This window comes from Apus apus, chromosome 8, assembly GCF_020740795.1.
Source record: "Apus apus isolate bApuApu2 chromosome 8, bApuApu2.pri.cur, whole genome shotgun sequence".
NCBI lineage: Eukaryota > Metazoa > Chordata > Aves > Apodiformes > Apodidae > Apus > Apus apus.
Window position 1 is genome coordinate 17,183,531 of NC_067289.1, and position 25,908 is coordinate 17,209,438.

Genomic DNA, 25,908 nt, shown 5'->3' on the forward strand with positions numbered 1-25,908 from the left:
TGGTTTTCCTCAGCTAGCCAGAAGCAGCCTGGTATCTATCACAGCGCTCTCTTCAGCTACCACAAGACAGACTCTGTCTTCTTCCAGAAAGACAGAGTGGCTTGGCCACTGAGGAAGACCCCACTCCTAGACAAAGGTCTCCCTCATTACCTCAGGCGCATCCAGGGGTAAAGCACAGCTCCGGAATTCCCTGCTAGCTACCACAGGACACAAGAACAAGGTAGTACAAGACACCAAAATTAAAACAATGCACAAAGCTGATGCTTCCCTAGGTCATACACCTAGGGTCATACACCTGGAATGTCAACCAGTTATTAGGACTTAATCCCTGTGCCACTTTCCACGAAATGCTAGTAGCATGAAGAATATCCCATCTCCAACCCTTTCCCAACACCTCCCACTCTTCCTTAAGACACTGCATCTCAGTGAGTACCCTTTTGGAACAGGGTCCAATGCTCTGCAAAACCCATTAATGCCATTTTTTAGAGCACACCATATTGAATATAATCCCAATTCTTACCAAGAAATGAGAGGTGTAAGACTTGAGTTTTCCAGTGCAGAAGGAGGGAGGGGAAGTGTTCAGGTAGGCTCAGTCCTTTAAGGCAACCAGCTAGCTTCCCTTTGCATAGAGTGAAAAGTCACCTCCAGAGTACTGAATAGCTTTTTTCTGCACTCTTTTATCTATACAAGAAAAGGTTGCTGTGTCCATGTAAGACATGTTCTAACTGGTGCCCAAATTACTACTGCAATTAATGAAAAAACAGGATAAATGAACAATACTGGTAAGAAAATCTTTTTCAAGTGGATGCAGCATACACAGCAGCATTTGAGGTAATTTTAGAGAAACAGTGTGCAATTTCCACTTTAAAAGGATGCTGAAACATCATACTCCACTCCGGAGCTAAAGCTATACATGAAATGTGGATGACATACTTTGCAGCAAGAGACCAAAGAACTCAATCTGTTTTCTTTGAGAAGAGGTTCTTAGATGGGATGTTTCTTACTGTTGTAAGAGTAAGCAGTTTATGTTTTGCAAACAAAGCAGTATCTTTCAGAGCTGGAAGCTGAAACTAGAAAAATCCAAACCAGTAATTAGGTATGCAGATTTAGGAATGCATGCAATCAAAAGCTGAAACAACTTACCTGGGGCTTCAACAAATTCAGTGTCATTTAAATTGGGTCCTCCCCCCCCAAAAAAAAATGCTGTGTCTCAGAGGATAGTGGCTTGATAAATCTCACAATGTGCAGTTTCTTTTATACACAAAGTTTGATACTGTGGTCATAATGACTTTAAGCTTCTATCAATCTAAAGCAAAGGGTGTGAAAACAAGTGTCATGTGCTTTACAAGTGTTGACTGCATTGCCTTGCTTTGTCTTTAGATAAACACAAACAGGGAAAACAGACTGAAGAAGTGTACTTGACCCAAGTGAATTGTGCAGTACATGTGCTTAGCACAGCTGTACAGAAGGTCCTGTGTTATCTGAAAAAGGCAACAGCCAAGGTCACTGCAGTGCCAGAACATGTGGAAATTTTGATGACATCAGAATGTTTGGGATGCTTGCTAGAATTGTTCTTGGTTAATGGAGTGCATGGGTAGGATACTGCAATGTGTTATGATAGCAAAATTACTGATACAAGCTTCAGAGAGTAATATGTGCAGGTTAAAAAAATTATACTTAATGTATTCACCAACATGGCTATGAAATGCTGAAAAAATAAGTTAGCAACACTCTGCTTTATTAAAAGGTTTGTCTCTGCAGAACTTTTCCACAAGTGCTATTTCTAGATCTCATGTCGCAGCTCAAGGCTGCAATGAAATAAGTTAATAGTTTTCATTTTAAAAATAAAGATAATCCTATCTCTTGGCATCTGCTTATATAAAACCAATTTGCTGTACTAATCTCACTTTAGCAGATCAGAAACAAACATACCAAAGATAAGGCAAATAAATTGTTTCTATTTAATCTCAGTCTAATTTGCCTGTCAATGTGAAGTTTACTATAAATCAAGACAGAAGGCAGCCTGAAGCATTAATTTATTTTGTGTCAACAAAAGGCTGATCTTCACAAACCTGCTGCCAATTTTTTGTCTCTTCAAAATAAAAATGTACTCCTTGCTGGCAGGCAGAGCAAACGTACCTGAAAAAGGATGCATAGAATATGTTCAGCAAATCTTGCTCTGCTTCTGTGTTTCAGGGAACAAGTCTTATGAAAAGAATCATTAGATGGGATCTCAGAGATGGGCACAGAAACATTTAACTTACATCTCAAGTTCTTTAATAGGGAAACAGCCTGTTAGGTTCAGCCAGCATCTCCCTGCTCTGATGCATGTATATGCAAACACATGGCTGAGTTGTTATATTTCAGTCAGTTGTAGTAACAACAGATATTTACTCTGATTGTTTGCTTTTGCCACCTCTCCAACTTCCTGCTGTTCAGCTTTTAAAACAGCTTCCAAACTCCCTCTGTGCTGCCCTCCAGAAAAGGACAAAACAATGTAAGTCAACTCTTCTACACATCTATAGAAGGGACACTGAAAAACAGCCCAGAAGGCTAAACTTGTCACAAAGCTTAGTTTAATTTGACAATCATCATAAGGCATCCATGTAAATTAAAAATTCCCACTGGGGTCACATACATTCTCCCACAAAATGTGTTAAAACAGAGGCCTGGGATTCCAAAAGATGCAAGTGGTTACTGGACTTGGCCAGGCTGCTGCTGCTGGCAGTGGGGTCCAGGAGACAGCACCAACAGTGGCAAGTCAGGAAGTGGAAAGTCAGCTTGTACAAATCTCTTTCAATAGAACAACAAATAAAAAGGAAAGAGATTTGTACAGAAAACATCATTCTCCATCCTTTCTGGGAAAACAAAACAGAACTAAAAAGATAATCCCATTCAAAGAGCAAAGTTTGGAGCTCTGAAGCCCAACAATTCTGATGGCCCATTTAAAAAACTAATTAAGCAGTACAGAGGCCTGAGTTTATTATTGCTTTATCCCAGTTCAGCCCAGGCTAAGGCTATGGTGAAGTCCAAATTCATTTAAAGCCAGAAAATGCAGATCCAGTAACAGCACCTAAGTCCCCATCCACACATGGGTGTAAACAGATACTTTTGGTGAAAAAAATCTCCCCAATTTTCCCTCTTCCTGTGCTATGCAGATCCCCGTAGCAGGGCTAAAAAATTTGCCCCAAAGCAGGTAACATATTCTAGCATCTCCTTCAGCTGAGCCTCTTCCAATTGTTTCACCTTTTATTCAAACTAGTCCTCTATCCTGGTGATACGTCAGCTCAGAGATGCTTCCTGGGAGCTCACCCAGAGGCACACAGCTCCCTATGAGCTAAACAGAGTGTGGCACAGAACCCATGAACCATCACCTGGGCTGGCAATACCCGACGATGCTTTGCCCTCAGCTTCCCGAGGCCAAACAGCACAGATAAAAGAGAACATCTCCCCATCCTGCATGCCTGGCCAGTGATCAAGAGAAATGGCACGCTGTGTAAATGAAATGGCATCTTGCTACCACCACAAGTCTGAAAACAGACTTGGGTAAAGTGGGGCTTAAAAAGTTTCCCATCAAGAAAGAGGGTGCTTACCTCAGACTATCATATGACAGGGCAATTGTTATTCAGGCAAACATTAGTCAAGGCAGTAAAATTTTAGCATGGATATGTCCACAGTCAACTTACAGGCCCAAGACATGACAGGGATCTTTTTAAAAATTAAAGGTCCTGTTAATTCTTCCAAAAGGACAGAAGAGACACAGTGCATCTGACAGGTGCATGTGCTACACAAAGGTGGCAGCTAGGCTTGTCAGAACAGTTAAAAAGATTTAGGCATCCAGCTAGTACCAGAACTGATGGTATTTGGGCACCTAAATTTAACTTTTTTTAAGAATTCCAGCCTATACATTTCTTTATTGCTTGTCCCATTGAGTGCAAAGGGAAAACTGAGAGGATAGGGTTAACTACAGAAGGATTTCAGATCCATTATAAAGTTTCCCTGGTCTTTTATACATATATATATATATGTACGTGTGTATACGTATAATATGCATCTATACAGACATACACATATATATATAAATCATTATTATTATTTATCCACCTGGAAGCAGGGGGGCATGAGCTATTTAAAATTAGTTTCTTAATTATTTAAGCATTAGCTCCCTACCTCCCAAATCACAATACCTCTGTCACAGTAAGGAGCATAACATGAAAATGGGCCTGCTGCCACTGACAATTCCTGAGTCTCTCCTTTGCAGAACTTCAGCCCAAATATCAGGAAAATGGCAGCCTGACATATATACACTCCCCAGCAACACAGACACAGCAAGTAGGATGTGCCTCAATGGCCTCAGGCAAAAGAAAAAAGGGAAAAAAAAGCAAACCACCAATCAACAAACTCGAAGAAACCATCCAGAAGAGCCTCAGGAAAGGGAACTATCCTCTTTCCATGGAGAAGCAACTGCCTAGTACAAACCGAATCAAAATATCCATCCCACAGCTGAAGGAGGTCTCTGAAACCTGGCAGTGTCACATGTTGGATACTTGAAGGCACATTTGCTTTGTGTTTGGGAGGGAAATCCAGTTACAGCAACACACTGCATCTGCAGGGCTGAGGGAAAGGAGGTGATGCTTGGTATCCTTCCTCTGTTCTGTCCCCATTTTCAAGCTTCATGGCTGGCATAAGCTGGTGATCTACGCAGACACGTTAACATCCCTGAGTGAAATGGCACCATTTGTGGCCTCTGAGACTTTGTCCTCCAGCACCATCGCTGGTGTGTCTGTAGTGACTGCTGTAGTGTCTATGGCAGGAAGTGGATTCAAACCCTGTGATAAGATCTGTTGGATGGTTTTCCGCAAATTGGGGTGCAGCTGGTTTTGGGTCTGGTAAAAAATTTCTAAGGCAAAAGACTTGAGGGTGCCAGTGCAAAGGTCCTCATAAAGTGGAATTGTGTACATCCGAGACATCTGCAAAAAAGGAAAACTGGATAATATCACTTCAATACAAGTCAAGAGGTTCGCTCCAACAGACCTGAATGACTTCTGACTGGAGACAAGCAACACATTTCTTCAAAAGATAGGCAAGTTTATTCCAAATAAGTTTAATGCTAAGACTTTTATGAATGATAATGTAAAAGCATTTGCTCCTTAAGACTGAGCTACTCCCACAAATGACAGAATTATTTTTAAAAGGCCAAGGAGAAGAGGCCACAGCAAATACAAGCATTAACTTCTTGCTCCTGCACGCTAAAGACTACTGAAAGCAATTCAATGAGCCCTACCTAGGCTTGCCTGAAGTGTAAATATTAAAACAATCACATGACTTAGCAGTGTGAAAAATCCTGGTCTAGGAAACACCAGGGCTGCTACAAAGCCACACAAAAACTGCACCGGGCAGAGCTGGGACAAGGGTATTGAGTTAGGCTAGAAAAGCAGAGATCATCGGTAGGTGTTTCAAATTACATCTGCCCATTCCTCCCCACCCGCTAGCAGGTGAGCCATGCTCGGCCCCTTCGCAACACACCTGGTCTACACTTGGCCAGGAAGCAGAAGTTCCAAGGTCTTTCACGTCGCATGTCTCATGCACATGTCTCATGCACTGAGAGGTGCAGTGATTTTAATCCAGCAGTTAGTACCTGGTTTTCCAAGAAGCGACGGACTTTGTAAAGGTCTGGATAATAGTCATTTCGGACTACAATCTGCAGCCAGCGGATACGGATTTCTGCATTCATGGAGTCCAGCTGAGAGGAGTAACATTCCGAAAGCTTTTTTATCACCTCTGAAGAGAGAACATACACAGAGGAAGAACTATGACCTATTTTGTCAAGCTTGAGGCTCATCAGAGAATAATGAACCATAGAATCATACATCAGTTCGAGTTGGAAAGCACCTTTAAAGATCACCTAGTCCAACCCCCTGCCATGGGCAAGGACATTTTTTCACTATATCAGGTTGCTCTAAGCCCTATCCAACCTGACTTGACATGAATGGTAAAGTCAACAAGGGTTGGGGCTCTCTAACATTCAGTTCATTCTTCAAGTAATGCTTTTCTACTATCCTGATAAGAGTACTCACCATGAGGCAGGGGTGACCCATCCAGTAATCTGTCCAAGAAAAGCACGGTTTGGAACGTTCTCCATTTAGTGAGGTCAACACTGCTGGCAGCAGCAACAGAGTCCAGAGGCTCTGTAGTCCAGAGTTTGAAGAGCATCTCCACTGGTCTAGTCAGACTGGATCCCTGAGATAAGTCTGGCTCAGCTAATGGAGGTCCTGTAGCATTGAGCCAACGTTCAAACTCCAGTCCTGGAATGAGGAGCACCAAAAATAACGAGCAGGAGTCTCTGAAGGTGACTTGGCTGCCTCAAGGTTCAGGACTGCTTCTATCACAGTTCAGAGAGGTTCTAACAATAGCAAATCAGACCATCCTATAGGTACAGTGACAGAACAGTTTTAGCAGTCCTACCAGGCTTGTCTACACTACATGTGGAAGAATGAAAAGAACACCTCTGCTGGATTTAACCATGAGTTTTCTAGAGCTCAACATTACAATGAGTAAGTACAAGAAACACACAAGCTCTTAAGACAGCCAGGCTATGATCAAACAATGTTCTAAATAAGATTTTTTTTGTGCATGCTTTTCTCTGAGTTTTGAGGAAGACTGAAGAATATGGGGAAAATCTGCTTCATAAAAAGGAGGTAAGAGGAGTGACTAAGCCCCTCCTACCCACCAGTAGCACCAAGCCATTTTAGATTTATTTATACAACTAATAACTAAAACAAACAAAAAGTTTCTCCACAAGCAGCAGAGGTAGTAGAGCCTGGTTTCCAGTGGAGTTCTTCTTGGCCCATTACCACCTCAGCACTTTCCTAACACTCAGCAATACTTCCCATTCCACACCATCTACCCTGAAGCTTCTCTCCTGCAACCCTGAATATGCAAAAGTCAGCATGTCAGCAGTGGGCCAAGTAAAACACAACTGCTGAGCTCATGCTGCAGCTGCTTCTACAGCAGCATCACCCATCTACATCTCTCCACAGGCAGTTTCCACAAAGGCTATGGGAACCTCGTGTCCTTAAGAGCTGTACTCCACTGCTGGTCTGGTTTAGATTGACCAATGGGTTCAGTAATTATCTGCAAGTACAGACACATGGCAGGATAACATTAGTCTCATATCTTTAAGCAAGTGTGCTAATAAATACCAAGTAGATTACAGACCTTTCATAAATCTACCAACAACTATAATTAGGGGATATAAGAGCAGGTGAAATATTATGGAAGTGATTTTATATGCATGGATAGGGCCTTGGGAAAAGCTACAGTTGTCAAAGCCTGTTTTCTGTAATTAAAACAGATGAAATTTCAAACTGTGTTCACCCTTTCCTTGCACTTGAGCATGAATATATCTCACATGCACTGATAGGTATCTGCACTGTGAAAGATGAGTTAATGAGAAAGCCAACTGAGGGCCACTCAGCTGATTAATGTCAAAATTGTTAGCAATTTAAGATTTTCTCTTTCCCCAACATGAAGGGAGTAACAATAAATCATCACAAGCATTTCTATAATGAACGTGGCTGTTGACAAAGGGGCTTGTTTACCTTAGCATTTTCATATGCAATCTTCAAGCCAAACACAAAATTTATCATGCAGATTTTCTACAGTGTTCACAGATAACTAAGTACATTTCCTACCTGCTTTGCTCTCAACACATTGCTCTTTCAGCTCTGGAAAAAAATTCAGGAAAGAATCCAGAAGATCTTGAGCCACAACGCTGGTAAATTTGTACTTCTCAATGTAGGCCTGAAACAGTAAAAAGGATAAATTATGGTTAGGTGAAAGACTGCTTCCTTTTGATGTAGAACCACTGCATGCAACAAAAAAGTAAAATAATAAGAGATGGAAGAATGAGAACAAGCTTTTGGGAGACTTAAAAAAAAGTCAAGAAAAATAGTCTCCCTCCTCCTCCCACATGAGTAAAGCACCATAACAAGTAAAAATCATGGGTAGCTGCAAATACATTGACAGCTGAGTACAGCTGGTTTTTTTCTGATAAAGATCACAGATACATTAATGCAACAAGGGCAGAAACATTTCCTAATACTTCACACTAGGAGAAGTCGGAACACAGCTGGCCACTGTACCATTCATTGATAGATTATGGACTAAAGTCATACTTACATAACTAGAGATAAGAGAAAGATGGAATAGGAATGGATAGGAGGAGGAGATGAAAAACATGCATGCAGCAAGAAGACAAAGCAATGAGTTGTGTCACTTTTCAAAAACAAGGCAACAGCTGACAATTTTCTACAGGTTTTGCAGATGTGCTGCCAGACACCAAACGTGCCCTAATGCAGGAAACCTGCCCTTTGTCACCCTGTCTAAACACACCACAAGCTGTTATTGTTCAGTAATGAATGAAGTCACATCATTCCAGAATGGTTTGGTTGGAAGGGACCTATAAGATCATCTAGTTCCAGCCCCCTGCACCTCCCACTAGACAAGGCTGCTCAAAGCCTCATCCAACCTGGCCTTGAACACCTCCAGGGAGGGGGCATCCACAACCTCCCTGGAAATAATCTTTGCTGAAACAGCTTTTTAATTATTTGGAGCACACAAGAGGCAACAAAAATAAAATACTGCTCTGTGTTTGGCACCTCATACGCTCAGAACCTGAAAGAGCACGAGCACATTGATTTAAGAGAAATCTTAATAAAAACCTGTCACACATAGAAAGATTCATATATGATGGCAGATGGGCCATCTCAGACACGCTTGTATTCAACTTTACACCTATCAATTAGCCACAGCAACAAAACCGGGGGGAATAATAAAAAAAAAGGTAGCTCTGAATCTTGAGAGAAACACATGCTTATTCATACTCACTCTTAGGAAGGAGTCAAAATGCCTGGGGTCACCACAAAGCTGTGACAGGTAGTAAACAAAGCAGTAGCCTTTCTCATAGGTGAAGAGGTTCATTAAATTACTAGGATTTACACCTGAAAAGACAACAATGTTTTAAGACACTGAAATGAGGACACTAATTTTCAACCCTTCTAAATACATAGACCCCTTAGAGATCACCAATTGGAGGTGCAGTGACTTAAAAAAAACCAACCCAACAACAAGCCTATCTGTTAATTTCCTGCAGTAAATTAAACAGAATAAGTTGCTGAAAAAAAAATAAAATCAATGATTGTAAGCTAACCAATGGAACAAGTCACTTCAGATTCAAAGTCACTGAATACACACCCAGAAGTTGCAGACAAATCCTTTTCTTTTTGTTTATTTTTCTCTTTTTTTTTTTTTTTCCTTTTTTGTAATGCCAAACTCAGGGAATCAATACACCACAAATTTGTAAATATATCAATACAAAGTAATCACTACTTGTTCATTTTTTGAGACTTTCAACACATGCTCTTCTATTCCATTTAGTTCCAAAATCATCTCCACCTGCATTTTAGGTTGCTTTCAGTATAATCTAGATGGAAGACTGCTTCAGACCTCCAATGGTGATGACAGAACTAGAGAACTATCAGTGAAGAAGATAAATCATGCTGGAGTGCAGGCATACACTTGGCTCAGGGGACAACCCAACGGCCCCTGCACTGCTCACTCAACAGGAGAGCAAGTACTTATATTTATCTGTATGTAGTTCTTACATGAACACATAAAAAGAGGAATGTTTAATAGCACAGGATTTTATTTGATGTTTCCAAATATTTTCATTATAAACTACTTTATTTTCCATATTCAGAAGCTCAAAACCACACAGCTTTCAAGGCAGTTTTTCACACTCTGTTTCTACTCAGCGAGTCTGTTCTGTTCTTAAACAGAAGAATATTTATAAAGATGAGTTAGCCAACTTTGAAGACATCTTCAAGGCAAGTTTCTTTCTTTACTTTTAGACTCATTTACAAACGACTATTCTTTTATTCTTTTTCATTTCTTTTATAAAGGTTATGTAAAAATTAGTCTTTTTTGGTCTATATTCCAGCATTGTTAGACAGAAATTTTGTGTATAGAAGCTTCAGCCAAAAGCAATACCTGGCTCCAGTTTAACCTGAAGCTTGCTGACCGGGTTGTCTTCTCCAAGGAGCTTCATCTGTCTGTGAAGAGCATCAAGGCGGAATGCAGTCTCCAAACATGTGAAGGCAGCTCCTACTCCAAAAAGAAACACACTAGTTGTGGGAAAATGATGAGCAAATATTGACCTGTGCAGAACTAGCACAGGTACAAACTAAAAGCTAAGGGAGGTGTAAAAAACACAATAGTGAGATAGAATCATAGCACTGTAATGGCAGAGAAACTTGAGTAAAAAAAATTCCTGCACTTTGTGATGAAAGTCAGAACCTAAACCGGTGCATTTACTCTGATTATGCAGCAGGCTGAATTGAAAAACAAAGCAGCACAAAGATGGATGCCTAAGTTTACATTCTTGACACCATCTTATCAGCTCTTGCAAGATAAGCATTGGAATAAGTATTGTACAGGTAACTTTCAAATGCTACAAAACAGCAATGTCACTGGTAGAATGACAGACACACAATTCCATATTCAAAACCAAGGCAAATGTCACCTTCTGGGTGAAAATAGAAAAGGAATATATTTAGTTGGCATAGAACAGCTTCTGTGGATCTTTGTATGCTTTATCTAGCATCCTACCAATATTGTATCATACAATTTTCACCTTCCACTCATTAGGGTGCTTTATAGCTGCAATTAGGCAGGCTGCTCCTTCTCTTCTAACTGCAGTGCAGAGTGCTCCATGTTTTCCAGACAATCAAGCTGAATTACACTGGCAAGGTAAGACATCTTTCCTAGGCCTTGCATATGTAAAATGCTGTAGGAAATGGATTTTCAGACTCAGAAGACACTTAACACCCAGTGCCATGAACACTTCAGCATTCTTTCTAAGTCTTCAACACTAGGGCATGTTGCATAGCTACAATCTCAGTCTGGATGTACATACACTGGAATCGGATATAAACAAAATGAGAATTAAGAATCAGGATATATTTGGAAGATAGAAGAACCCATAGTAGCAGAGAAAGGGGCAAGTGTGCTTTACAGGGGAAAGCAAGAACCAGGATAGCTAGAGTTAAGGGTAATTTCTTCAAGATACAGGGAGGATGATTAAGCAAGATCCAAGAGGTGTGGTACTCAGTGGATTCCAATTTCTCTAAACAATGTAATTACAAAGACACCTTTTAATTAACAGCAGAAGACACTCCAGAAATTATGTCAGAAATGGCAAGATTTAGATCAGAATTTTGTCTTAGAAACAAAATAGAATGCAAAAAGAGCTTACTAAAGAATGGCACAGGAGAAAGCATTTCTTAGCTTCCTGAACAATTGCTTATTGAAACAGCAAGCTCCCAATTTCAAGAGAATAGACCAAAATCACCAAGGATCTTGTCCTATGTAAGAGGGACAGACTAAGATGGGACAGAGAACAGGTCAGTATCCTTACCCTATTATATCATTGCCATGTATAATATAATGTGACTTAAAAGAACAGTCCTAACCACTGAAAATTACTCAACATAAAAGAGCTTTCAAGCATATCCAATATACATTGTAATACCTCTGTATTTGCTCAGAACACTTCTTTCCCTGAGCTTCATTATCATTAGCTGATCTCCAAAAACAATACACATGAATAAAAACAAAGGCATCCTTCTAAACACTCTCACTGCCAAGATTTCCAGGAATTTTTCCAAGACTGTTTACAGCGGACGTGTGAGGATACACATGGTACAGCCTTTTGAGAACATAACAGGACAAACTAGAGAAGTGTGTGTTCCCACTGTTCACTTCAATAAAAATCCAATTAAAATGAAAAGCAGTAAGAAAGTTTTACTACTTATATATTCTAAGACAGCATCACGCAATTGATCTGTGAAATTCCCTGATATAAGCAGTCCAAGGCAGGGCTGTACAATTCCACAGGAAGCCTCAAGTAGAAAAGAGACAGCTAGGTAGATATGTACCTTTTTGTTTTGTTGTTTTTTTTTTTAATTAAGAGCTATTGCCATCAGTCTCTCCAACAGTAGGGAGCTACTAACTGATCAGGATTAGAAAGACGCTTGTTCAGAGAATACTTATTTCACAAAGTAACCATGGTAAGATTTCTTACATCTTTGTCTGAAGCATCCTCTGCTCACCTTGCTCTGACAGATGAACACCTGCCTGGAACCCAACAGTACTTCCAAAGTTCCTACAAGCATCCTACCAAACATCCTGTGCTAACACACCTCGTGCAGAGCCCCTACTGATTCCACCCAAAGCCAAGCCATCTCACACTGAGCATCCGAGATGTTCACTGCAAAGTCTGGGGTTATGTGTGTCCCAGAAATAAAAGAAAAACAGCTCCCTGCAGACTTCTGAGCTCGAGGCCAATACTCTCTACAGCCAACTCTCAGCTGGTGCTTAGACACATCAAAAGGAGAAACATTTCCACACCCTACCGTAGGTCTCGGTGGTGATCCGGCGCTGCGCATATGTGGCGAGCCCCTCGCTCAGCCACATCTCCTCCCAGGTGGCGTTGGTGACTGCATTCCCAAACCAGCTGTGGGCAACTTCATGAATGACATCGATGATCAAAAACTCATCGCTCTCAAGAATGGAGGAGATGATGAAGGTCAGGCATGGGTTTTCCATGGCAACAATAGGGAAGGACGGAGGAAGAAAAACAATGTCGTATCTGAAATTAGGGAGAGAGAAGAAAGAAGAGAGGAGAACAAGTTAGGTAAATTACCACTATTTCAAAAGACACACACAGTAACTTTTTTATATTTAGGGAAGGTTCTTCTGAGACTTTTTGTGACTTCAGGAAAAAAATTGCTAACCAGTAGTGCCTAATTCTTCTGAGCAGGGGATCACAGAGTTTATTCCGTTGACCAAGGACTTGCTCAGGTTTGGACATAAAGACTAGACAATCTTTTCAAATGCAGCAGATCAAGCACTTCTTAGAAGCACCATGTTCCCTTCACACATGGAAACTCATCATAAGTTGTATATCTGAGAGTCAGAACCATTATATTTGCTCTACATACACTACCACACACAGAGTGTTCAGTCTCCAGAGGCTCCCAGAAAACAGAGAGGCTGGGAAGCTATCAAATTCATTAATTGCTTTGGTGTACCTGCAGTGTCAGCAAAACAGGCTTAGTCTGTCTTCTCCAGAATGTAACAATACTATTTTTTTGGTTTTCTAAATTTCTCCACCAATGATCAGCACTGACACACTGGGCCTTTTTCTCAGATAATTTCAATGCTTACCCAAAGAATTATCTTTTCATACATAATTAAGCTTAACTTCAGAAACAATGTTTGGTTTAGGGAACCAGGACTCTCAATGTATCTGTAATGAGTCAGGTTTTCAGCATATTCAGACATACCACAATATGTATCACATGTCAAGTACCATTTTTAAAAATAAATAGGATAAATAAATCAAAGTGCCATACATCTTAAATGGTGTCCAGCTCAATGCTGGACTTGCATCACAGAACACTATAGTATGAAAACCTTTACTCCTCAGGGAAGATCCACTGCTTAGAAACCTCCAGTTCTGACCACCATAGCAGGCAAAAACACCACCATGACTCCATGATACTCTCTGCCACTGCAGAGATGAAACTCCAGAGCTTGTTTCCAGCTGCTACAGTTCTGCCAGTTGAGAAGCTCATTTGTCCTGCTGTTGCTAGCTTAGGGAGAAAGCACAATCATTTCTCAAGATTGTTTTATTTTGTTCCCATTACACATTCCTGGATGACTTATTAAACTCACCTTCCCCATATATACGGCCCATACAGACTCTCGGCAGCAGTCAACCAGCGCTCAACCATGCCAGAAAGCTTGCTGATGGCTGTTGGCAGCAGGCAAGGCTCTGCCCACACTCTGCTCCTGTCAGAAAACAGAAAACATCAGGTGATACTTCAGCAAACTGAATTATCTCTTTGAAAAAATAGCCTGATTTCTCACCACACTTCCATGTATGGTAACAGTGCTACGAAGTCTCACATCAGACTCAGGCCCTCTTTAGACTAACACTCAATGGGTACATGACAAAAGATCATCAAAGATCCTTTAAATCACCTTAAGGCAATGAAGAATGTAACTATAATTATTACAGGGGACAATAAACAACATTTATGAAAGAGGAAAATATATTTGCCAGTTTAGTGCCATGTAGTACTTTATACCCAACTAAGCCACAGACTTTCTGAACACTCACAGCTCATGATCCCAACTGTTCCCTTATCCATGACTCCAAAGTATTTACTACTTATAACCTGAAGCACTGCACAGAGACACATGAAGCAAATCAACTCACTGCAAATCCTACCTTGGACCTATGTCTGCATGTGTAAGGTCTCCTGCCACCAGGGCCACTAGGTAGGCAGGAACTGGATATTCCATGTAAAATTGATATACACCTTCCTCTTCTAAGTAGGTGCTTTGGGTGGCACTCATCAACACCTGGATGCCTGCTGGAGCCTGGAAGACCAACATCATACACATCAGTTCACCAGATGATCACAGATGAATGAGTGCAACACAGATCTCTCTGTTTTGGTTTGTTGTTTTTTTTTTTCATCTATGCCTAAGAAGATGTAGATTAAAAACAGTCACTGAGGTAACACAAAACAAAAATATTACTCCTCCTATACTGCATAGGTTCTTAAGCCAGCTCCACCAGAAGTATCCACATATTAAATCTACAAACACATGTATACAAAAAGCAACACTATTTGATGCCACTTTTATAAAACTTGGTTTTTTTCATAAAACACAGTTGAGCATTATCATCAGTAACCACTGCTGGAAGTGCCTGGCTAAATTCTCTCTTTCATGTTATCCATTTCATGGTTACTTTTTCAGCCTTGAGTAGTGGGAAGGCAAGACCCAAGCATGACAAGCAACAAAGTTGCCTTTGTGGCAGTACCCTGATTCTGTTCAAAGAACCAGAATAGCATCTAAAAAAAAAAATCCCCTATTTTTATAACACTGTCACAATGAATATTTTATATCATATATATCCACACACAATGTAACTATGCTTTCCTAAGTTAACAGCAGCCAAGTGCTCCATGAACTGTTATATCCATGTGGTCACTTACCTTGACGGTGGCAGAGTAGGTGCACTTCACTGCTGGTGTGTCAAAGCAGGGGAAGAAAGACCGGTTGCACACTGAGTGTCCCTGCGTGAAGACAAATGGCTTGGCATTGCCATACGTCAGCTCTGGATCCAGCCACCAGATCTGTTGAAACACGACGAGAAGGAGAGGTGAGGGAAAAAGGCAGAAACACGAGGACAAACTGCCAAAAACCAAAACCTGCAATTAAGAAGACCGTGGGGGAGGAGCTGTTTGGCTCCCCAGGCGCACACCTGGCACAGGGCACACTTCCATTTCTAACAATACATCTTTCTACTCCTGTTTATTTGTCATGACTACTCAGAGTAATTTCTCACAGGGATAAAGTAGTACCTTCCAGCCACTGGCTATTTCTGTTGCATCCATTTTCTTGGTTAATAAAACATCCCTAGCAAACATCCTCACAACCTTCTTCTCAGAGGGCATACTCTGAATATCTTCATGTTTTTAAATTAACATGAACAGGAGTAGTAGGGGTCAGGTAGCACAAGCTGGGGAAATAACCAAAACAAACCAAAAACCAAACACAAACCCACAAACCAAAAAACCCTGAGGCTGAGCAGTGTACACAACATTATCTCTGACCCTGACACTGCCCTGCTGGCTGAAGCATCAAACACTTTGACACTACGCAGAAAAGTCAGTATATGTAAGAAACATATGTTCAATGACACTGGAGGCCTCTTTTTGCAGAGTATGTATGGAGATTCTGGGTGGTCACAAAAAAAACCCAAACCAACCAACAAAAAACCAAACCACCAAAAAAACACCAAACAAAAAAAACCACCACTGAGCATGTCAGTTTTCAGTATCAAACCGCAAGTAAATCATGAGTCAGACCCTCAGCAAGTAATTAGAACAAATTAAGTATAATATGAAAAAGTGCAGCTATTTGCCTTTTTGTTTTTCCTGCTTCAAATGTAATGTTTATGCTTTCACATGCTCCCTGCCTCCAACTTTGAAATTTAGTAACACTTTTAAGTAAGTATATTCTTGTAAACCTAGAACTCTGGAGCTGAACTTTTATGGAAAATATCAAATATTGTGAAACTTGCAATAAAGTTGGAACCACTGGAAGTCTTGGGAACAATCAAGCACAAGGAATAAAACTTGAGTCTGCTGAATTCTTAGATCAAAGTAACCAATAAATCTCAATGCAGGAACAGCAGCTAGTGCAGACACTACTTCAATTCTAGACCTCAAGAGAAAGCAATTAAATACTTACAGAAGAGAAGCATGGGTACTATGTCTGCTCTAGTTTTAATGACATACTACAATTCTGTCTCCTAGTTAACCTCTCTGTGTTCTGGAAGTCAAAGTTTTCCCTCTCTCTCCCTCTGTCCTACAAGGTTATTTCTTATTATCTTCTTCCCTTGCCTTTAGACCCTTCTTCTCAGATACCAGAGGGCTCCTCTCCCAAATCATCCACTTAAGCAGCACCCCTGGGGATCAGAGAAAGGTAAGGAAAGGAAACATACTGTCAGCAGCTTTCAGTTACTCATATAGAGGATCACAATTCCACTGACAAATGGGTTTTTTTAGGTGGGAGGCATTACAAAATTAAAAACCTTTTATCTAGAAGTAAAGCTAATCTCAGAGCAGCATTCTCCTCTTCCGTTTCAAGCCTGTTGGGCCAAACGCATGCTTGAAGCGTGACTTCTGATGACCTTTGCCTCACCTACACCATGAGGGCTGAGGCTGGGCAACTGCTCCAACCCTTGTGCTGCATTTCAGCCTCTCACTGGCCAAATCCCTCAGCCTCAGCTGAGGTGCACTACACAGCTACAGATTTCTACTCCATGAGTACCTGCGTTTCACGGCAAGGAGTATCTTCTCTGCAATATGACATAGTGGAACTGGAAGCAACCATTCCAGAAAGCATCTGGGGACAAGTCTTATTAAAAAACACAATTAGAAATGAAAAGCTCCTTCTCAGAACATACATTCACATAAAAATGCAAGTGCTGTGTTTTAATCCAGGGTATCAGTTTTCTAATGATCCATGAAGGACGCTCAAAAATTAAGTTTTTTAAGAACTGCCCCAATGCCAACTTTGAAAAACACTCCTGTGATCAGTGACTTTGGGCTCATATCACAGAAAGTCTGACTTACAATCTGTAACATTGGCCCTGAAGAGACTCACCTTCAAAAGGCTCTGTTTGCTTTACTGTGAGACAGACAAGGCTAACAAAGAAAACAGATAAATAAGACAACACCAGACGTAAGTTGCAACACTAGAGTAGGAAGGAAAAATGGTTGTCAGACAATGTCTTTAGAGCAGAGAGATAAGGGAAGTTCTCCCTGACCAGCACAGGAAGAAAATATAAGCAGGAAGCAAAGAGGAACTAAGAAGTTGATCCTTGTTTACAAGAAACTCCATAAATTAAGGACAACTTCTCTTCAACCAGTGACCCTTTATTTCAAGTACCCTTCAGTTGAAGTTAAATGAAGCACCAGCCCCACAGGCCAAGCGGGAAACAAACATTTGCAGAGGATGAAGTATTTTTTTCCCTTATTTCCTAACGTCTGCAGCTACATGGCAAGCCTCTGTCTCTCTTTCCAGATGCACTTGGAACAATGATGAAAGTTATCCTGAACAATATAAATAGATCTGTAATATAAATAGACCAGGCTATGCTGTTGGACAGAGGCAGGACTATGGACTGGGGAAAACAAGTGTAAGCAGCATCCCAGAAAGGAGTGCAAGAAGCAGGGTACTGCTGGGGGTGGAGCAGTACACAGGGACAGAGCAATATTTGGGGCCATATCATCTACTCTATGTCTGAATCCCTCCTGTCCTCCTGTTTGGAGATGTATGTGTTGTCCTTGTAATATTCAGCATTTTTATCTAGGTTTTAATGTGTGCAGGAGATTTCATACATTAAAGCTGTTCTATGGTGCATTTTAAGTAAAAACTGCTGCTTAGTTTCTCTGCTGAACAGAGGCTTTGGGCAATCCAAGTTTCCCCCTGCCCACAAGCTGCAGAGAAGCTTCACACTTTATAAGGTACCTGCCAAGAATATAATTTTTATTGATTTAGAGTATAATCTTTTACCCAAATCCAGCAAATGACAAAGACAATTATCTAATCCTCTTTCACTTTTAAATCTCTCCATGTTTCTACCTACATTATTGACGAAGCTCCTGACAAAAACTGCAACACCGCTGCTTCTGTTCTAGACAATGAACAGGCCACTCCGTCTGATGACAAAGTAAACCACACATCTGAAATGCAGAGGATGGGACAGAAGCAAGGCACACCTGGACAGCAAGTCACTCAAGGAGGTCAGAGAACTCTAATGGAACACCAGGGAAGTTTCCAGCACTATAAAACAGGCTGTCCTTTCTGCTTAATCCTGAAGATAAGGAAATGCTATCATTTTCCACACCAGAAAACAAAGCAGGGTTTGCATCTAAGCCTGTTGTGGAAAGAAAACAGCACTGGTGTTAACATGTGCACTGCCAAATCAGAGGCTTGACACTGTGGGCAAGAGACAGATGCATATTTTTCTCCCTGGGGAGGAGGCAAAAAAAACAAAGGTCTTATGAAAGACTGTTTGTAGTACCAAGAAGTAAGGGATGAGGGGAAAGAAGGGGAGGAAGAGCAGCACTGCTGTCACTGACACACCTGACCAGTGTATGCCTTCAGCCCACACCATGAGATACTCTTGCTTCTGATGTGAACTGGTGATGTACAGAGCATATGGTTTCCTAGCTGCACAGGCAGCTGGAATGCTCTGTGAAAGGCAGATTTAGTCTCTCAGCTGTCTCTCAGCGTCCATCAAACAACCAAAGATCTTGGCTCCTTCCTCCACACGAGAAATAATGGGACTGTCGAATAACATATCCAGATGGCACAAACCAAGTATATCAAGGCAACCGGTTTCCAATTTTAAACTGACTACTGTCTCTGCTGCTAATCTTACTGCCAACATGTCTGTGCTGCACTGTAACATGAATTTACTGTCTAGAGGTCCCACAAGTATGCTAAGGATCCCATAGAAAATAAGCCCTCACCTAAAAAGGAGTATATTCAGAGAAAGGCCAAAGAAAACACATTTCAGAAGAGGGAGGTCTAACACTGTAAAGTTGTGTGGTTTATGCAGGGAAAAGGGACTGTGAGGAAATGCACTGGACACAACTATAAACCAGCTCACCCTCACACATAAGTTACTTATCCCTGTTAAAATGCAATGCTAGGCTGAAAAACAGCAGTGACATAGCACTACAATAGCATGAAATCACTTTGGATCAAAAAAAAAAATAGTCCAGCATGCTGAACATGAAGGGCTAGAACAGGTGCTACTCGAGGAAATACTTTGCCAGCCAAAATCTACAATAGTGAGCAAGGAAACATGGCATGATTTATGTCAGTGACCGTGCCTGTCTTTACTTTCCAGTAACACTTGAAAAGGGCAGAGCATGCCCCTGACACTGTAACCATCAATAATCTCTTCACACTAGTCCTTGTAGCTTCACTTCAGCTGAAGCAGTACACACTGTTAAAGGTACAATGAAGACTTCAAAGGACAGGATGAAGAACAGTCAGTCCACATCTGATCCAGGGAAGTGAGGCAAACAACAGAGAGAATGGAAAAAACTCCCTGCCCTCAGCATCCTCAAATATGTAACATTCATACCAGGTTGCGTGCAGGGCCAAGGAGGCAACTTGTTAACATGAGGTGACACTAAATGAACATCACATCAACCAGTGCCTTGCACCTTCTGATGACTTTCAGATAATTTCTAAAGCCAAGTCTCAGATTATTACTTCTTTACATCTGAGACCATTTCTCCACAATACAGCAAGACAGTCTGCCCCTTTGGCAACAGGACTGGCAGAACACAAGAGAAAGCACAAGCTAGCCTAAAATGAAACAATTTCTTCAAGAGGAGGAAAGTGTGTTATCCTGTACTTCGGGAGGTATGGCTCAGCCACACTGAGAATTATAGAGCACTGAACAACACCAAATTAGTTTTAAAGCTTTCACACTATAAACAAGGCACGGAATGGACAAAATAAACAGGTTTCTTCATAAAATCTTGAAGAAAAAAGCAAACAACAGAATCTTCTGAACACAGTGTGGGCCCTGAAAGACCCAGGTACCTCCTCAGTGCAGAAAAACTACAGCAGAGTATTGTACAAGGAAATATTGAACCCAGGAGTTTCGGAGATGAAAAGGAAAAATAATCTCACTTACAAGGGAACAGAATTTTTTAACTGCCAGAATTCAACCTCATTTTTGCACTTTTAGGGAAGGACTATCCAGCATGTTAAAAGGTCACCATGCAACAAAAGGAAACTTATGTCAATAAAAGTCTCATGGGGAGCTCCTGTTCCAAGTGAGCCAATGTATTAAGACTATCCAGATCATTCTGAGGATTAAGTTAACTTTTGTGAGTTTCAATGCAGTATTAAAATTAGACTGAAGATGATCCAGCAAACTCATTCTATTCAGGTGCACTTTTATAAGGAAAGGTCTAGTATATACTTGCTATTGGGTTATTTTGAATTAAACTGGTATGTTTAATTCCTGCTCTTGTTAAATAAATTGTAACAGTAAACAGATCCACACATTTACTGGTTTTGACTAATGCAAGAGCAATACCAAAACAGAAGGCTGAGAGACAATCCCATTAGGCATCAAAGTTGCAAGACTCTGAAAAAAACATTCCTTTTGCAAACAGGTTGATGAACCACACAATGAAAATCACGTTAGTTTAGTTCCCAACTTGAACAGACTATACAAAAACAAAAAGAACTGATGTACCAGTGAAAACTTTATGTTTTCACTGTCATAACTTGTTCAAAACACAAGATCTGCTGGACAGCACCGAGAAGGCCAGGAACAAAGTGCTTCTAAATACCAGGAGTTTAAAAGAAGTGTCAGGATTTACAAAGCATCTCACTACTGGAGAAGGCAAATCCACACAGGCACAGAAGCACCTCCCACAGTTACATCGAAAGAGGTGTTTTGGCCCATTTCTCATCCATTTTTTTTTCCAGCAGACAACTTGTATGAATATGTGGAATCTCCCCCTGCTCTTCTCAAAGCTCCTGACCATGGCTCGTTGGAACACCAAGCTGGGTGCAGGAGGCCTCATGTTGTAAGCACCCGGCCAAACCCACAGGGGAACTCCTGCACTCGCCAAATTACGTAACTCGTGCGGAAGAATTCCATCAGAGCAGGAGTTGTTAAATTTTCGCACTCCTTGCCAACAACTGCCACGCCCTGGAAGGACTGAAGACTGTAAAGTGACTGTGGTGACTGGGGATGCACAGCCCTGGGAGACACGGCGACGGGGGGTGAAGGGAGGGCAGCTGGGCCGGCAGGAGCATCACGGCCCCGCGGGCGTGGGACGGCGCGGGGCTCGGTGGCAGCAGCAGGGGCTGGCACCGCGGGCAGGGGCTGGTGGCACCGCGGGCAGGGGCTGGTGGCACCGCGGGCAGGGGCTGGTGGCACCGCGGGCAGGGGACGGATGCTGCCGAGGAAGACGCAGCTGTCAGGCGAGGCGGGACAAGGCAGCAGAGGGACAGGGACATAAAAGGAGGAGGACTAAGTATGAAATACGTCCCGCTGACTTTGCTGCCGGGCCGGGGCGCTTCCCAGTTGCACCAGGAGGAAAAATGTGAGGAAGGCGCGGGTGGCACTGGAGGGCCCCGGCGCTCGGTTTCCTATTTTACCCCCCCCCCACCGCCGCCGCCCCCCGCAGCCCGGTACTCACGGCGGGGCCGTCGGCCGTGGTGTAGCGAACGATGATCTGGAAGGGCTGGTGGGGCTGGAGGGCGGCGGGCAGCGAGACGGTGAGGGACGAGCCGTAGTCGGTGAAGGGGTCCACGCGGAAGCCGAGCGGGCAGGCGGCGCAGGGCGGCTGGGCGAAGAGCGGCAGCGGCGGCGGCGGCTCGGCGGCGGGCGGGGGGCTGGCGGGCAGCTCCCCCGGGGCGGCGGCGGAGGGCAGCGGGCCGGCGGCGATGCAGGGCGCGGAGAGGAAAGTGGCGGTGGAGGGCGGGCTGGCAGCGCGGGGCGGCGCGCAGGGCGGCGGCGGCGACGGCGGCGGGCAGGGCGGCGGGGGCACCGGGGCCGGGGCGGCGGCGGCCTCGGTGGGCGAGAAGGCGAAGGAGCAGGGCGCTTCCCCCGCCGGGGCGCGGCGGTAGGCGGCCGAGAGGACGTGCAGGGCCGGGTGGACGTCCAGCACCAGGGCGCGGGGGTGCGGCCGCAGGGCGCAGAGCTCCAGCACCAGGCAGCCCGCCAGCGCCCGCGCCTCGGGCCGCAGCTCCAGCCCCAGGTGCAGGTGGCGGAGGCTGAAGAGCTGCGAGCTGGAGGCCGACGCCACGTCCGGCGGCGGCTCGGGAGGAGGCGGCGGGGCCGACGGCGCCTCTGGCCCGGCGGCGGACCCCTTGCGGCAGCAGCACAGGCCGGGCGGCCGCGGAGCCGGTGCCGCCATGGAGCGGCGGAGGAGGAGGCGGCGGCGGAGGCGGCAGCTGCTATGTGAAATCCATGGGCGGGCGGGGAGGAGGGAGGCCCCGGCGGCCGGAGCGACCGGGGCGGGGAGGGGGGGGAAAACGGCCGCGCAGGCCCCGCGCGGCACCGGCTGAGGGAGCGAAGGGCCCGGAACAGCCGCCGGCGGGCGCGGCCGCTGGGGGGCGCTGCGCGGGGCGGCGGGGGCGCGAGGGCAGCCCCGCCCGCCGCCGGCTGCGCGCGCAGCGGGGGCTCCGGGGGTGGGCGCAGCGGGTCCGGGGGCGGCGGGGACGCGGGACCCGGCGGGGGCAGCTCTCTCAAGCACACAGAGCTTTCCCCCGCGCCCCCGCCACCGGGCTCTGACCCCGGACACGCCGGTGCCGCCCGCTCCTGCTCTGGGGGCGGCCCTCGGCACGGCTACGGAGCCCCGTCAGTTCAGGGGCAGCCTCTGCCAGCTCTGCCTCCTCGTCCTCCTCGCAGCCCGAGTGCTTCATTTTCACCTTCGCCCCGCCCCAAGACCTCCAGCGCCCAGCCCTCCGTGCCACGGCTCCCCGCAGGGGCATGCGCCCCTCATCCCACCCACACCGATTTTGGCTTCCACCATCCCGCTCCTGGTCACAATCCTCACGTCTAGCTCACAGTCTAACCCTAAAGAGCCTCCCTCTACCGACACCCCATACACCCCCTTTTTTAAATCTCCTCCTTCCCACCTTGGCTGCCTTCAACACTCTCTCTGAACTGCCCCCAGACGCCAGCTTTCCTCTTCCCCAGCCCTTGAGTCAATCAATCACACACCATCCCCTGCTGACCTCCTAAATCAGAAAGGACAGAAACCACAAAATTATCATCTTTGCACAACCAGTTGTTTCTCTGTGTGCAAGGGTAGGAGACAGTAAGCTGGAGGAAAGGAGATGTGCTGGAAGTAGCACGGATCTGAACTCCATGCAGCCCAAGAGCAGCTGCCCCACATAGAGACACTTCTGTGAGTTGTTTTCATTGCTCAGCCACCTGATGAGTCTCCAAGGCATGTCTTTTTGATGACACAGGAACATTTATTACCTGGGTCTAATGAGCCCATAGTGCCACACTCTAAAAGCCTCCCAAGCCTTGCACTAGTAACAGCAACATCTGCACCATTTCCCAAGTGAGTTGCCACTGTATTGTCATGCTAGAGACAGAAACAGTAGCCCGAGTACAATGTGGCTGCTGTCATCAGCTGAGCCAAGGGTAAAACAAATCACAGCATTATCCTAGACCAACATGAAGTGGGGACTATAAAGAAAATCTTTGTGTGATTGCTCATATATAGGAAAATACACACTACAGTTGCAGTAAAAAACAAGGCAGCATTGAGGAAAGCTCTGTGGTTGATGAGGGCATCACAGCCATCCTGCATCTTCTCAGCATTTTCTTTTGAAGCACCTTCAAGAAGCAATTTTGTCTGCCTGATGCCCTTGTAACTTGGAGTAACTTTGTCCTGCCATCTTTTCTCTCTACACCCTTTTATAAATCAAGTTTTCTGCATTTATCCTTTTTCTCACTCACACCATTTATCTTTTGAAATAATTGTGCTTTCTCAAACTTTTTTCCCCAGCCACATTGATCTGCTTGATCCCCCCTCTGGCTTTAACCTACAGGTAATATGCAGACCACAGCACCAGCCCCTTGGGATCTGACCCTCATCTTCACCTCTGGTATTGAAGTGTCCTCAGGTGTTCAAACCAGAGCATCAGGGCCTGACTTTGCACTGAATTACACCAACCTAGTCCCACATTAACTGCATTGGGTAATTTCAGAAGAATCCTACCTGTATTTTGATTGAAGTCCCAAGCAAGTACAGCATTTCCACTCATCAGATAGATGAGATGAGCAGGAACACATTCTAGGAGTCTTTAGGCTTATGATAATGAACTGGGATCACCTACACTTGCTGCATTTAGGCAGAATAAGCAAAACTGATGCAACTGAAATTCCAGAGGGTTAATATAGCAAACCAATTATCCCAGGCAAATCTCTTTCAAGTCTTGGGCCACAGCCTTTGCTGTATACTAAGAAGGATGTGTAACCTCCTTCTTAGAATGTGTAACCAAAATACCCATGCTATTTTAGGTAGGATCTCTTTAAGGAAAGCTTCTGTCCCAATCCCAGACTTACCCTACCCCTCACAGGATGAAGTTTTCTCTGGGATATCACACTATAAATTCTAAAGCAGGACCCAATTCCTGAAAATTCCATCATCAACCTGTTGTGGAATGCTTCCAAGATACAGATATTTCAGTCTCATTTGTAAATGTTTGTTTCTTCCTTCTGCTTTAGTGACGGACCCCCGGGCCAGGCCACAACTTGCTCCTGGGTCCTGTTCAGGACAAAAGCCAATAAAAAAATACTACTGCTACCCATGTGAGAAGCAATGCTTCTGTACTCAGAGGCAAGTGCCAAATGAAGCAGGTAAGTGATTACAGCAGAAAGAACATTTCCCTCTGGCAGTCTGTCTCCTTAATTCCAAAGTAAGACTGCTGGAGCTAAGGTTTAACAAAATGGTTGAGCTAACCCCTGCCATCCACAGGCAACTGTTGGCCTGCTCCATCACAGGCCTTTGTTTCACACCTTGTTGAACTCTTAGCTCACTGAAGCAGCAGGGAAGTATTCACCTTTTTTAGGAGAGCTTAACTGGGAAGCAGCAATGTAGTGCAATGAATCCTGAGTGCAGTTTCCTCTTACCTATGCTAGTATTACAGTTAGCGCCTACTGAAAAGAACAGCCCCACTTCACCTCCCTTCCAGGTGTGCCTTCCTGTCTCCTTTGTACAGCCTTCCTGCTTTTGGAGGGTGAACTTTCTGCAAGTTAGCTTTCTGAACTGGGTCACTGCTGGACCAGGCAAGAGCCAGTGCTGGCATCAGGAAAGTAGAAGGAACTCCCAGCCTGGAAGAAGAAGGAGGACAAGATCAGCATGGCTCCCTTTGCCCAGACTGCCATTAGCTCAGCCTTAGCTGCAAAATGAAGCCATGCTCTGAGACCAGTGGCACTTGGGAAATAGGTACATTAGCCCTTTTTCTTCAAGGGAAATACTGAAGTTCACGGGGTAAACACAGTTCTGCAGGGCCCAATATAATCCTGTCCTTGACAGAGTTGCACATGACAACTGACTGAACTGTTTTAACAGTTTAGGCACATGAAGTCCATGCTCTTTCCCTCTCTCATTAAGGTATTCAGCCTTCATCTTCACATTCTACTCAGCTCACTTTTTAGGGAAAAAGCAGGGCATTACCTCTTTGGCCTAT

The 25,908-nt window shown here is 44.0% G+C and overlaps 2 protein-coding genes across 5 annotated transcripts in view; both read right to left on the bottom strand.

The window, feature by feature from the left end:
• Window positions 1–2,559: 2,559 nt before the first annotated feature.
• RNPEPL1 (arginyl aminopeptidase like 1) lies at window positions 2,560–22,698 on the bottom strand. 2 transcript variants are annotated; one of them, XM_051626048.1, is made up of 11 exons: window positions 21,894–22,692; window positions 15,132–15,272; window positions 14,357–14,508; window positions 13,798–13,914; window positions 12,474–12,709; window positions 10,051–10,164; window positions 8,890–9,002; window positions 7,695–7,803; window positions 6,078–6,305; window positions 5,639–5,781; window positions 2,560–4,970 (listed from the first exon to the last, which is right to left on the bottom strand). In XM_051626048.1, exons 1-11 carry the CDS (start codon window positions 22,611–22,613, stop codon window positions 4,698–4,700), a joined length of 2,346 nt encoding a protein of 781 aa, XP_051482008.1. In that variant the 5' UTR covers window positions 22,614–22,692; the 3' UTR covers window positions 2,560–4,697. The 2 variants fall into 2 exon arrangements, 1 of the variants encoding a protein (XP_051482008.1); XR_007890159.1 differs by having other exon boundaries at window positions 4,874–4,970; window positions 5,527–5,781; window positions 21,894–22,698.
• Window positions 22,699–23,658: 960 nt separating this feature from the next.
• Window positions 23,659–25,908, bottom strand: part of ABCC5 (ATP binding cassette subfamily C member 5) — a 47,890-nt gene continuing 45,640 nt past the window's right edge. For all 3 annotated transcript variants that reach the window (XM_051626045.1, XM_051626043.1, XM_051626046.1), the window contains one exon: window positions 23,659–25,549. In XM_051626045.1, coding sequence (XP_051482005.1) covers window positions 25,490–25,549 — 60 coding nt within the window. In that variant the 3' untranslated portion in view covers window positions 23,659–25,489. The remainder of the gene's footprint in view (window positions 25,550–25,908) is intronic.